The sequence below is a fragment of the Dermacentor variabilis genome, chromosome 10 (assembly GCF_050947875.1).
Source record: "Dermacentor variabilis isolate Ectoservices chromosome 10, ASM5094787v1, whole genome shotgun sequence".
Lineage (NCBI taxonomy): Eukaryota > Metazoa > Arthropoda > Arachnida > Ixodida > Ixodidae > Dermacentor > Dermacentor variabilis.
Genome location: NC_134577.1, coordinates 64,849,752 through 64,864,411, shown reverse-complemented (window position 1 = coordinate 64,864,411; position 14,660 = coordinate 64,849,752). Strand labels below are relative to the sequence as shown.

Sequence of the window (14,660 nt, the reverse complement as noted above, 5' to 3'; positions counted from 1 at the left end):
GAAGAAAGGGATGCTTGCACCGAGGGCCCTTTCACTGTAGCGGCGTAGGAGCCTGGAGGTGATGGAGCCTGAGTTGAAGGAGATGCATGAATAGCGAAAGAGGCGGAAGAAGGGGTGGGCTGCGTGGCCCTGCGCAAAGCTGTGCGACGGAGAAACGCGGCTTTGGCACACTCGCGTTGTTTAGCGAGGAGGAAGGAGCAGGTGGGGTCGAGAGAGGGATGTGTGTTTACTTGGCAATGAATGCACCATGGTTGGGCACACGCGTGAGCGGTAGGATCTGCGGGTAGGGGAGCAGCACAGCGGCGGCACTTGGCCGGAACGTTGTGCTGAGGGCATTGGTGAGCACGGTGTCCCAGAGCAAGACAACGGGTGCATGTGGGGGGCTTAGGCTTATGAGGGCGGCATCGGAAAGCGACGCGTTTAAAATATACGAAGTGGGGTATGACGGTGCCAGCGAAGGTTATGAGCACTGATTCTGTGCTGCCCATCATACGAGCAGCGAGAATATCAGTCGTGTATGATTCAAGGTCATGCATGAGCTGAGCAGGAGTAAAGTGACCACCGACATTATGAATGACGCCGAGGCAGGAAATGGGAGGATTGGGGGCATATGTTTTGACGGTGATTGGCTTACCGTGGAGCTGAAGATGCGTGAGAGAAAGTAGGAGTTGGGCGGTGAGAGGGGAGTGTGTTTTCAGAAATACAAGGCTCTGAGCTGGCTTGGCCTGAAGGGTGATCTCTGCGCTGGTTTTGGAGGAGAGATGTGCGGCGGAGATGATGGCGGCAAGCAAGTCGTAAAGAGGCAGCTTGGGAGTGAGGGTACCGGGTGGAAGTTGGATCCCAACTGAGATGAGCTCGGTGCGAGGGCGGGCGGCGGAGGCAGGTTTACGGCTGGTACTGACGGTGCTCCAGCCGCTTTCTAATGATGGCGTATTATGGTCGTTGTCTGGGGACGACGTGAAATCCATCTCCGCCGACGAGTCGTCAGCCGGGTACACGGTGGTCAAGGAGGTAGGCGCGACAGAAACACATCTCGAAACATTGGGAATGACATCGGCGGGCATAGAGTTCGCACTGTCCAGCACGGCAGATGTGGTGGATCCGGTGGGAGCGGCTGCAACAAGCGCGTTCAGCTGCGATTCTGATGTCTGATTGCAGCTCTTTACAACAGGCGCCAATGTGGCCGGAATAGAAGCAGCGGCGACGGTGAACGCTGCTGGCTGCGACATGTTTAGTGGTCCGAGACTCTTGGCGCCGCTGACAGCGTGGAGCTTGGTCGTAGGAGACATTGAGGCGACGAACGCCGACTGCGACGCGGCGGTCGAGTCAGAGCTCTCAGCGTTGCTCACAGCGTTGAACGTGGCCGGAATATGCACGGTGGCGTGCGCGGAGTGCAGGAACGCAGCCGGTTGAGGCAGGGCTGCCGGCGTAGAATTAGTCACGTCGCTGGTAACATTCAGCGTTGACAGAGTAGGCACAGTGGCACCAGCGGCGGTAGAAGAGGAGGCCAGCGGGGCATTGGTGGCTGTCGGCCGCCGGGTCTTCGTGAGACGCTGCATTTCAGAGGTGCAGGCGCGGTGAGTTAGGGTTAGCGCGGCGCCGCGCCGCTCGTAGATTTGGAGGGGCCTGGAGGGCCAGCCTGGCGTCGGACCGGGAGTCGTATGGTGCCCACTTGTGGCGGAAGTCTTCGTGAAAAGATGAAGAGTAGACCCAGGGACGGGCAAGGCCCTGGACCGGGCCAAGGACAGGTGAAAACGGAGCACGATATGCAGCCAGATAACCAGAGTGGCACCACCTTTTCTTTAATAACCTCTGTTCAGACAATTTCTGGACCAATTTAAATGAGGCTTAATTATGTTTTCTATCTGAATAATGTTAATTTAGTGACTTTGAAAAGCAACATTTTTATTTAGGCCCTCAGTTTCAGAAGAGGTGTCAGTTACAAAATTTGGATATTTTTAAGTTTATTTACAACCTGTGGTTGGGATAGGAAATACATTTATCTAAGTTATAGGGGATCCTTATCACCAGAAGGAAATCTACAGGAGAATTCAAGTTTTCTTTTCTTACATCGAACCTACAAAAATGGGCTGCGTGTTAGAATCTTGTAAATGCAGTAACTGGCAGTCCATGAAAATTATAGAATGGGTACCAAGGGAAGGGAAGTACAGTCGAGGATGGCAGAAAATTGAGTGGGGTGATGAAATTAAGAAATTTGCAGGCACAACTTGCAATCGGCTATTGGTAGACAGGGGTAATTGTAGATAATTGAATGAGGCCTTCATCCTGCAGTAGACATAAAAAAAAATGTGTCAATGACAACCTGTTAGTTCAGTGATAAGAACAGCCATTATCATTTCTTCAAGCAAAATGTCTAGGTGACTGAAATGTTTGCTGCCTTGGCATGACTCAAGAAAGGAAGGAGTCAAATCTGCAGCCTTAGGCTCTGCAGGTTTTTTTTTCTTTTTCTTTCTTTCTTTCTTTCTTTCTTTCTTTCTTTCTTTCTTTCTTTCTTTCTTTCTTTCTTTTTCTTTTTTATTTTTAGCTGCACCAAATTTTAAAAATTGCCTGTAGCAGGTATAGCACAATTCTGACCCTTGAGCTAAAGTACTCAATCCAGTGGTGATCACTTCTATGAGAAATCAAAATGCTTCATTGAATAATTAACATAATTAGACTTATCAACATTTTAATTAATTACTTTGTAGCATATATTTCAATTTGCAAATTGTAGCTAGTAAGTTTGCAAGGCATGTCGACCTGGAACAAATTCTGAGGATGGCACCTGTTTCTGTATGCGCTGTCAAACTCGTGGTAACAATGCGCTATTGTTTCGCTTACATCTTTAAGAAAATGCTGCTTTATGCATTGAAGCACAGAACTGGCGTATTCCTGAGGCTGCAACTCGTAAATTGAAATGTGTGCTCAAAAGTAATGAATTTAAAAGTAATTAGTGCAATTATGTTAAGTATTCAGTTAAGCATTTTGCTTTCTCGTAAAAGTAGTGGCCGCCTCACCAAGTAATTTAGCTATCTGCCACGGGCATTTCTTTTTTAAAATTTGGTGCAGCTCAAGAAAACTGTGAATGAGATAAACAGAACATAAGAGACACTTATCATGATAAACTTACCTTGAACTAGTAAATGAAAAAAAGAGAGAGAGAGAGAGAGACACTGATTTTGGAAGCGATTGTATGGGCATTGATTGCTAGGCAAGGGCTTGTTATGTTTGGTCGAGCGAGGCCTGCTGGGTCAGAACTCCGGCAAAAAGGAAAAGCCTTTAATGTGGTGCAATCGCCGACCAATACAGGCATTGAACAACCAAGAAGGCAGGCAGCAACAGCATTGCTGCTTTTAACAACTATGCAGACCAATGAACAGCTGAACCCTTTTGTTGGCACGTGCACTATTATGGATATTCTCAGTCCAGCTTTGCTTCGCTTCTTAGTGATGTCCAATGCTCGATGGCATACGGAGCGGAAGTGCAAGAAGCTGCAGTGTCTCGAGGAAGCGACGCTGTCTTTGCCAATCTTGTTTTCCCCTTAGAGTTGCCTTCTCTGCATTGCATAGCTGCTTTTTCCATTACTTGGCTGCGTTTGACGAATGGAAGCACAAGCAGTGTGTGGAAAACAAGTGCGCAGCTCTGCTGCCTTTGGTAGAATATGCAGTAACTAGTTCCTCCTGGCTGCAGCACAATGTCGGTGAGGAGGCGCGAGTCGGACTCCAGCAGCAAGCGCCAGAGCGTGGGGGCCCTGTCTCTCGGAGAGTTGCCACGCCACTGCCTCTTCCAGTGGCACCTGGGTGGCCTGTACTTCTTTGAGGTCGGGTTCTGTGACCCTTACGTCGCCTGCAACCTCTTCCTCGTTGAGCGACAACGTCTCCTGCCGTCTGGCACACAGCTTTACATGTCACAGGTATGTGCACGTGAGATCTTTGTGCCAACATTTGAGGTCTGAGCCCAGGTGAATGCTTTATGTTTGCACTGCTCTGTTGCGTACCCTGCTACCGATAAGGGTGCCCTTTCAGCATCGCTGACTTACCAGTATGTTTCCACATTTTATTAGTTTGTTGCGTGTATTATTCTTTTTGTCAGATAGGAATGTGAGGACCACACCAAGAGAGCATTTGTCATTATCTGTCTCATTTTTTTATCATTTCTGCATAACCAAAATTAAACTGTTGTGCTCGTTTTATAATATCTAAGAAGAAAAATAAACAATGCTGGTGGTTTGTCACCTCTAAAAAAACCCAGCAGCAAAAGGGTTAAAGCACCTATGCTAGTTTTTGCTACTGGTCCAACAACCACTGTGCAAAGAATGTTTATAGTATAAATCTGCACCAGTGTTCCCCCAAGGTGGGCCTCCCGTTCACTCCTTTTGACCATCCACTCCTATTGATGTAACCATTGGTTCAATGGTAATACGTCTGGTCGGGAGGAGGCATAATGAAAGGTAAGACAGAGAAATGCCAACCAAAAATAAAAAGGTTTAAAAAACTTCAAGACGTTTCAGCTTCCACATGGAAGCCTTGTTCACAAGAAAGGGAAGGGGCTCAACTAGGTGAGCCTATGTCCTTTTTAGTTTGTGACCAAGGCACATAGCGTATGCAGGTGGAAGATTGCCATTATTCCTGTGTAGCATTTTCTTCGTAGTCTGGATAAGAAGTGATTCCAGATGTTGACGAGAACACCAGTTTCTTTCTTTCGCTATTATGTTTGCCTTGCCCCAGTCAACCTCATGATTAGAAGTTGCCATGTGTTCTGCAAGTGCGTTAGAGACAATGTTCTTCTTTCTTATGTCGTTCATATGGTCAATAAGCTGTCTTTCAAAATTTTCGCTGTCGCCGATATAAACAGTCACAGTCTGCGCAGGGAATCCTATAAACAATGCCTGGAAACTTTTATTTCTTGAGCCGGTCTTTCACGTGCACCAGTTTGTGGTTCAGCTTACGGGCGGAAAAATGCACCACATTTACGTCAAATGTCTGCAGAAACCGTGCCAGCACCTCACTGACCCCTGGCACATAGGGGACGGCTGTGTGGGCCCGGGGCCACCCCGTGCGCAATGAGGTTCCATTGCGTGTCTGCTGTTTTACGGAATGAATAAAACTAACAGGGTGCCCGCAACCGGAAAGTTTGTGGCGCACCTGAACAGCTCAGAGGCACGGTCATCTTCGCTGGAGCAAATCCTATGCACTCTTTGTATCAGGGAAGAGGCAAGTGAGCATTTGTGGCAGGCCAGGTGAATAGACACGTAATGCAAATAACGACCAGTGTGCGTCTTGTTCCTGAAAACACCAAAAGAAAGGCAGCTGTTTTTCCTCTCTGCCAGGACATCTAGAAAAGGAAGACTACCGGAGACCTCCGTGTTGGTTGTAAACTGAATGGGTGTCTCTCCGCTGTTCAAATGTGCAGAGATGCCTCTAAAGCTTCCTTCTTAATGATGCAAAAACAGTCGTCAATATAGCACAGAAACATCTTTCGGAGGCGGTCGAAGGAAGTCAAAGCCCGTGTCTCCACTGACTTCATGACAAGGTCCGCTGCCCCAACTGATCAGACAGGAAGCGCTGCTATTGGCTGGTACATATGTGAATTGCTGGTTCACCTGTTTTGCATGCATTTTGACAGTGCCAAGCTGTGCATTTCTTTGTCCCAGCAACAATTGGCGATTGCAGTGAAATTAATCACTGGCTCGCGTTTCTTTAGTCCTAGCTGCTGCATAACAGTGACCAAGACATCACATCCAAGAATCTGTTTACATGTTGTTACGGTGATGAAGCTTGTTCACATTGTCATGAGAGACATTTCTCTGTGCTGAAGCTTATCAAAACATGCTTAAGAAACTGTTTGAAAGAAGAGTGGCTGGATTGCCGCATCCGTATATCATATGAAAGACTTAACTTCAAGGGCTTTCCAATCATCAAGGTGGTAAAGTGGACCAAGCTTAATAGGAGGCTGAAAATGCCACTTGTAGTTGCATAATAAATGTTGATGTGTCGATGTCTTGCACATGTAAAATTGTTGAATAGTTGTACCATGACAACAAAAAAGGGAAAGAAAAGAAAAGCCTATTTGTGTGAGTGTAAGCTCTCTTCCCTCACCGGTCACAAAATGTCTACCTCTCAAAAATTTCTGGGAAGAACCATGATGTGCATGAAAGATAAATTAGTCAAAGACAGAATTTTCGGACATGCTCGCTAATTCAGACGCCTTCGTGGCACTGCCACATACCCCAAAGGCTCAAATGTATAAGCATGTCTGAAATTTCAAACGTGGAAAACCCTTCGACCGATTTTCTGAACTTTTTGCCGTGATTGCAGGTCCGAAACGGCATTAGTCAAAGCTACTGCCACTGCCATTTCGATGATCTCGCAGCCGCGAACCGGTGCTCTTGCACCTAGAGCACCAGTTCTAGGCTGCTGACAGCAGTAGCCACCGTATCCAGCCGTAGCCACAGCTGGCAGACGTTCACCACCGTGGAAACGCTAGGCCTAGCTGCTTTGACGTTCCGTACCAAGCTTTCTGATCTTCGGCGCAGTGCCTTAGAGCGCTGCTCTTCGGCGCCCATTCCTGCGGCGAGCATCGGCGTTGTCCCTCGTAACCGAGCGAACGAGCACAGCGAAAGATGAAAATGAACACAGAGCGCAGTGTGGGATGAAAGAGGTGAGGTGGAAAGTGGAGGAGGAAGGTATAGTGGAAGGGTGAGAGTAAATGTGCAGTGCTGCGACGGTGGCTACGAGAGGGCGCCAGAGCAGTCCACATAGTCTAGGAGGTCTGTCAGCGGCGGCTACTGTGAATCGTGCCCACACGTCACCCACGCACTGGCTCTTGCAGTCTCCAGATTAGCGAGGCAGTGGCACCACACTTCACTCCGTTTGCAAGTGCCACATGAGACAGATTCTCCATGCCAGCCAACATATCACGAAATGAAAGCTTATAGAGCTGTGCTCAAATTTCACATTAGGAAGTATCGTAATCATCGGTGATTTTGAGCGTGAAATGCTTTTAGCTCACGTTATCGGCGACCTTCAAGTGACCTTGAGCCAAAAGCCAGAGCCATTGTCCAGGCAATCATTCAAATGCCACCTTTGTAACCTTTGCCACTGGCTTCAAAGCAGAGAAAGCATGGCAAGGGTCAAGCGTTGGATTGTGCTGGTTCCCAAAAGTCAGCTTCGCCGCAGTGCAGTGGTTAAACGGTCAAGTGAATGCAATGTATTGCGGTGAAGCATACCATGAGTGGAAAGGGGCCGCTGTGACGGGACACAGTATCTATTCCTTAATTATACATGCATGCATCCACCACCTCCTGTAACAGTATGAGCACCTATACACCTGATAAGTGTACTGGCAGGCCTTCAGAGCTGTTTCGGATGTGCCTGTGGTGATTTGAGCCGTTGGGGGCAGTGAAAGGCATGCATTCATTTTTTTTAGACTGGCTGATTTCTCTGACATTTTTGCAGTTCCTAGGGAGTCCGAAAAATGAGACGTTTACTGTATACCCTCTGGTGACCCTTTGAGATCAACTCTACTGCGATGATACTGCTATGTTAAACCTAGAAATTTGGTTGCACAAGAATTATCACTATTGTTGATGGTTTACAACTGTTATGACTGTTGAACACAATTACGTTGTAGAGCCCTAACAGGAGCAATAAACAATTTTGTGCAAGCATATTTCTATGTTTAACATTGTTAGCATTCTCATCACAGTTGAGGTGATCTTGCTGTGATGCCTTCATTTTTGTATACATTTACGTATAAATTCTTTGCACAGTGGTTGCTAAAGCAATAGCAGAAACTAGTGCAAGTTCATCAAGTACCTTTATTGGTAGAAGGGTATACAACAGAGCAGTGCAACTATGCTACAGGTAATTAGAACACACTAACTATATATCACATATGTGCATTGTTCAGATTGGGAAAAAAAAAATCATAAAGAGCCACCAAGACTACCTTGGGGCCTTAGTTATAGCAGAAGCAGTTTGTTTATCTGGCACCCAGTTGCATGTAAGGTTACCCTAACAACAAGGTAATTATAGTAGTTCTGCTTCACGCACATTTTTAATAATTTTTCTCTTGGGTTGTTTTTACCAACTTTTGTGTGTGCGTGGCTCCAGGTGACGTCCGAGTTCACTGAGGACCTGGACAAGATCAGAGTGAACATGCATATGCACTCGTTCACCTATGATTACCACCTGCGCACAATCCACTCATACATTTCGGGCCAGCAGCTGCTCTTCAAGCACGGATACCACCTGACCAGCTTCTTGGATGACTTTGTCAAGTACTACCAAAAGTCTCCTAACTATGCCCGCAACCTCATCTATGCAGGTGAGGATCTGCTTAGGGTGGCCGGTTTCTTTCACAATTTCATTACCTGGTTACACGAATTCATTACGCAGTTTTGAAGGGGATAGCTTTCTTTGGCTCTTCAGCCGTTTTCATGGTTGGCCGGCAAGGAGAAGGTAGAATGTTTGTTCGTTTGCTTTCTCTCGCTCTCGCTTGCTCTTTTGTTTGAGTGTTCGTTCAGGCTATTCACTAACATTGACAATCATCGTTGGCAGTTTCTGCACAATTTTTGGGTTCCCCATGCATGTGTGTGTGAGCTAAATTATATTGCTGAGTGCACCACCCTTGGGATATGCCAGTGTAACAGGATGGAAAGGTGTTAGATTACACTTGCGTACTGACAGTGAAGTCTCTTGCTGTATATTTTGTGATTTGAGTTGTTTATAAGTGTTGAAAGCATAATTTGACAGCACCACTCATGAAGCCAGAGTAGCAATGGCAGTTTTATATTAACAGCACTATATATCATTGCGCCTTTTACTGCCCACTTGATTGCAGAGAATCAGAGATGTTCTGCTCAAGGCGGTATGTAATTGCACAGGATTGCACAGGTAGGGGTGATGACTAAAGGAGATGTTTGCTGTGTATTATTCTGTAAGCATTAACACTAGCAGAGATCTGGTTATTATTATGTTTATAATGATATTTCACATACAATATGAAAAAAACTACCATATTGGTGCATGAATAATGCGACCGCAAATGTAACAAGAGGCGACTTTCAGTATCTCACAAAAATACAAACAAACATTGTTGCAAGTATAATGGAAAGTGATGCAACTGGAAACGGCACATAAAAGGCGGATACCCGTTGCACTTTATTCATCGCCACCACAAGCTGTTGTCACAAAGTAAAATGTGAAAATTACGAGTGCATGTACAATTTACTTGTTGTCACTTCGGACTACCCACTGACCTTTATTCATTGCCACCACAAGCTGTTGTCACAAAGTAAAATGTGAAATTACGTGGGCATGTACAATTTACTTGTTGTCACTTTGGACTTCTTTCTCCATGTCAGAAAGAATGGTGGCGGCGTCCATGCCTTGAAGGTTATTGGACAGGCAACGCTTCAGAAATGGCCATGTCACTATCAGACGCGGCAAAGCCTTCTATGCATTGACGATCCACATCATGACTTCAAAGACTGATGCTCACTTCACGCAGTCTGTTGGTGTCAGCTGTTGATTGTTGTCTTCCAGCCACTGATCATGCTCCCTTTGTGCAAGGTCTTTGAAAGACTTATACAATGGCGTGCTCCCAGGTATGACCAGATATGGCAAAAAGGTTGTTGTTGGCTCTGTGGTGCACGGCCTTGACCTCATCGGTAAGGTGTCTTTTAGCTACTTCCAACACCACATTGGGATAATCTTCAGTATTGCACCTAGACGATTGTCCCACACAATACGGAGCCACTCAGTCATTAGGGTGCCTTCTATCCAGCCTTTGTCATTGTACCTCACGTGCATCCGGGCTGGAAAAGTTCTGTTTTCTTGGGCGCAGCACATCTTTCTTTTGAATAGGTGGAAAGGCACCAGCTCACGTCCGTCAGCAGTGCATGCGAACATTGCTCTTACCTGTTTCTTTTTGTTGACCATTGTGCGAACATGTACCTTTTTGGTGGCACGATCATCCACATCATAGCCGTACAGAATACAGTAAACTCTCAGTTGTACGAACGTCGGTTTATCGAATATTTCAGAATAACGAACTTTTTAAAAATCCCCAGCAGTTTTCTTATAGATTCTATGCAAAAATGTTTCACTTAAACGAATTTCGGAGCAGTCAGTATTTAAGTTTAACGAACCCGCTCAGACGACCAAGGCTTATTTTTTCCATCAGAACCGATGCCCGCCCTCATCAAACCGCCGCTTCAGAGGTAATGTAACGTCTCTGGAGCTACAGCGCCCCTGGGGCAAAGCGGTGGTGAGGAAAACGAAAGGCAATGAGGCATGGCCTCCGAGATCGCCCGCACTAAACGAACAAGCATGTTATCTCGGAGGCCATGAACAAAGTAACATCGCTGGCGCTTACAATGCCGCCAGAACAAAGCGGCGATCTGTCACACCACAAACCACGTGGTGTGTGTTTTTTTCCGACCGGCTAGTCGTGGCATGGTCGTCGTCTCTTTCTTTCGAAGAGGCCAAGAAGACGAAGAAGAGGCAACTGCCAAGCCAGTTTCAAGCCCTATAACTCTAGCTGAGGTTGTAGGGTACATTGGAAAGTTGAGAGACTTTGTGTCTCAACAGCAAGCTGTGCCAGAAGAAGTGTACAAAAACATTGACTCTTTGGACAGTTTTGTTACTTCTTGTGCTTTAAAAGTACAAGTGCAGAAGAAGATTACAGATTTTTTTGCTAAGTGAGAAAGGCAGCATTATCTGTTATGAAGATTGTACTTGTTGATATGTACAAATTCCATTTCACACATTTCTTTTCCTCCATGAATTGCACTTCAAACTTTTGACTCTGTATGCCATGTCTTATGTTGGTCTAGTGAATATTCAGTTTAGTGAACTTTCAGGTAAGTGAACTTTTTCCTTCGGTCCCTTGAAGTTCACTCAAGTGAGAGTTCACTGTATCCAGAAAGATTGGAGTCTCAGCAGCATTTATGATTGGGTCTATTGGGCAACTGCGAATCCTATGCATCTTGATAACTTAGCTTTGAAACTTCAGTAATTATTGCTTGTATTCAGCTCGGAGCTTTTGGCAGATTGACGTCTTTCAGTGAATCGAGAATCCGGCGTGAAACATAGACTTCTACACTTAGGGCCGACTGGTGTTAAAGGGACACTAAAGGCAACTACCAAGTCGATGTGGACTGTTTAAATACCATCCCAGAAACCTTGCAACGCTTGTTTCATGCCAAGAAAAGACTTAGTTTACGAGAAAATTGCATCTGAAAGGTCCGAATGCCTTTTTTTTAACTTTAAGTCTGCCGCCACTGAACCGGGGGATTAGCGACGTTGCATACGCCATCACCACTCTTTGCTGCCTGCCAATGGTGAGTAAAACGGTGCCTGACAGATGGTGGTACCGAGTCAAGCCAGTGCGGTGGATTCGCCGCTACAGCTGCTTTTTGCTCAAGTGGCGTGGACCATTCGGGCATCCCGCAACATCAAGGGGAAGTTGAATTCTCTGCTACTTGCAGTTTGTGCAAGTTTCGCGAGCCAGCAAAACCAGAGCAGCACTACGCAATAACGGAAGCTACTGAAACACAAAAGTGTGGACGGTGTAGAGTCGAGCGCAAACGACTGTCCACATCGCTGTCACCTGCAATTTCAATGAGTTCTTTTTTCTAAAACCGAAATAGAACTGGACAAGTAGCATTTTATTTTGTCTTATAATACCACACAAGGATGTATTTTGGTACGAGTAGTTGAGCAATAGTGACAGAATTCAACTGAGGAGTGCTTTCGTTATCGGGCAAGTGCTTGAATGTCCCAGGGGAGTCTCTAATCATGTCCTACATTCCATCTCAATTTCTCAATTATTAAGCTCTGTTCTCTATAATATTGACACCTTAGAGATTCTTGAGCACTAATCTATCACTTTAGCTTGACTTAGTATTCGCCTTTAGTGTCCCTTTAAACGAATCACAAGGCATGCCACACTCACGCACAAGTTCTCTTGCTGTAAAAGCTGGACAAGTTCGCATACACAGGCAATAACTGCCAGCAATGGCCCCAGATTATGTCTGCCAAGTCCTTCTTGGTTGCTGGGTAGCAGCCTTTCTTGGACCCACGGAATTAGGTGCTGCTTGAAAGATGCGATCATGGTGCCACAAATTGTACATTCACTCAGTCCAGGACACCATGTCATATTTGAATTTCCTCTCTTCAGACAGCAGGATTGCCTGTTTCTTAAATAAGGCAGTGTACTGATTTCTCCTGTGTATTGCACTGTCTTTGTGGTATGCACAAGGTAGATACAAAATTAAATGATGATGGCTCGAAGAATAGTGAATCCTTTCTGGGTGGTTTTGTATTGCTGCAGTGGAGCAATACAATGCCAGTAGCATACGTATGTGTCGATTGCCATGTGCACAGGGGTCAACGGTACACGTTAGGTGTCCTCCTACATCGTGGCAATTGCAGTGGGGCCTAGTGGTTGAGCTCTCTGCAATTTGAAATGTGAAGGGAAAAAGAAAAAAGAAAAGTGCTATGACACAAAGTGCCATGCTATGTTGGTTCACTTTACCCTCCCATGTGTTTTGTTTTGTGATGTGTGAATTTGGCTTGTGCCCTCTTGCTGTTGCACTTTTGTCTCGTGCATTTTGTACTCATGCTTTAACTATGCATGCCAACTTTTGCGGTCATCCACCAGTTTGAGAACTCTCCACCCAGACATAAATCAGGGTGACTACCTGCTAAAATGTGAAACTGTGGAATCAGCAATGAGCTGTTGTGATGCCTACAGCTCTATTCTCTTCTGTGCAGGCTCGGTGGTGATTCCAAGCGTGAATGTAGCACCCAACCAACTGTACAACTACATCATTGGCCACAACAAGCTGTATGGCATGAAGGTCATACGCATGGTTCCTGTGGTTTGTGACAGCAGCAGTGACCTGGTGAGTAGTTTTTTTTGCTTTCCTACTGAACCTGTTGCTTTTATGTGCACTGATGCTTTATTTCCTTTTTTTTTTGTATTAATAGCAATTTAAGGGCATGAGCATGAATTGCAATAAGAAGAGCAGTCAAAGTTTTTTATGTTCATGGGAACTGTAGAGGGTTGTCGTGACATTACAGTATTTCTACAAATAATGTTCCTTTCTTTATTTTTATTGCTTTATTTTGAAGTGCAACTTTCTTAATTGCATAAATATGTAGCAAGCATAGTAGTGTTAAGTTTGATGCGTTTGCATAGTTATGGGTAGTCATATTTACGTTGAATAAAGCTTTAGTAAGACTTGAATATATGAGGCTGTAATTGTTTATTATAACCGTTGTTTTTGTTACTATGTTTGCTTTTCTTTTGCACTCCATAAGCTTGCTGCTACTGTTGCCACGTTTTTGGGACATGGAGAAGCCTCGTACAGGCATTTTGTCGGTGCCCCAAAGATCAGTATGGTGTTGAATAAAATTCAGTTATTGTTTTTATTTATTTATGGAAAAAGAGTTGCATCACTCAAAGGGCTAAACTAATTACTGATAAATATTGATAAATTTCTAGTTGATGGCTAACATAACTGTGCGTCTCTTCGAACAGCCACGCTTGAAAGTGTGATTACACTAAACTTTATAAGGGAGCATGGGCGCTCGCATTTGAAGATATCTTTATGAAAAGTGCTGTGCTGCAAAAGTTACGAAGCCTGATGTAGTCTAAAGAGCATTCCAAAGACAGTTGGCCCACCTGACCAATGCTTTATTGCTTATGAAGAAGCATTCTTTAGCACACTCTATAACGTCACTCCCTGTTGAGGCATTGTGGGCTTATCCTAAGCGTGAGAAAAGCATGTGGTTATCGGCTTGTATTCATACCACAGCTCTGTATGACAAGCATTTCTCTTCCACTTTTACTGGAACACTTTCAGTTCTGCAAACACTACAGTGTTTTAACGACCGAGAAGAATAAGGGCATCTGAGGGACTCAATTTTTTGTTTGTTATATCCACATGAAGTAAACAGGCAAGGAAGCCAGGGAAAGCATAGAGGAAATTATAATTATTATGTTTCAATAAGACAAAAATAATTGTAAAAGGGGAAATGATTGTAGATTACAGTTTTTAGTGAGACATGTGGGGTTCTGACCTGCGCTCTCGGGACAAAGGAATGACAACACAGTAGTGCAAGCAATCACAAGGGCATTTATTGCACCTTTCATTGATCAATGCCGGCTACCCGAGTTGCTATCCACAAAACATGCCGATGGGCGCGCGACAAATCACGAAAGTCGGACTTACCACGACCACATAGCGAGTGAATATGTTCGCCCCATGCTGGACACCAACGCCTGGTCGTTCGCGCGTACGGTCACGCGAACGGTTCGAATGATGTTCGTCCACTCTGGGGTAGACTTCAAGAGACAGTCTCACAGAAGCATGGATTGGCGCACGCGCAGAACGTCCGCGTCGCTTGCCGATTCCGAGCCAACGAGAAAGAGCCTTCTTCTTTTTGCGCCCAAGTCACCCCACCGTTAGGTGGCGTTAGCAGAGCAACACTCGCGCCATCTCTCATACTACCCTGCAAGCATACCGACCGCCGCAGTAAAGTCACGCGGCGAAGCTGGATTACAGGAGACGGGAGCTATGTGAGAAAACAACATATCAGGGACGCGTGAGAGTCGCGCATCCCCACAGACAACTGCGTAAAAGGTGA

General features: G+C 45.5%; 1 protein-coding gene across 3 annotated transcripts in view; it reads left to right on the top strand.

Moving 5' to 3' along the window:
• The window catches only part of LOC142560656 (KICSTOR complex protein SZT2-like), a 276,101-nt gene that overhangs the window by 236,563 nt on the left and 24,878 nt on the right, over positions 1-14,660 (top strand). For all 3 annotated transcript variants that reach the window (XM_075672892.1, XM_075672893.1, XM_075672891.1), the window contains 3 exons: positions 3,691-3,913; positions 8,115-8,328; positions 12,783-12,913. In XM_075672892.1, the coding sequence (XP_075529007.1) occupies positions 3,691-3,913; positions 8,115-8,328; positions 12,783-12,913 (568 nt within the window). The remainder of the gene's footprint in view (positions 1-3,690; positions 3,914-8,114; positions 8,329-12,782; positions 12,914-14,660) is intronic.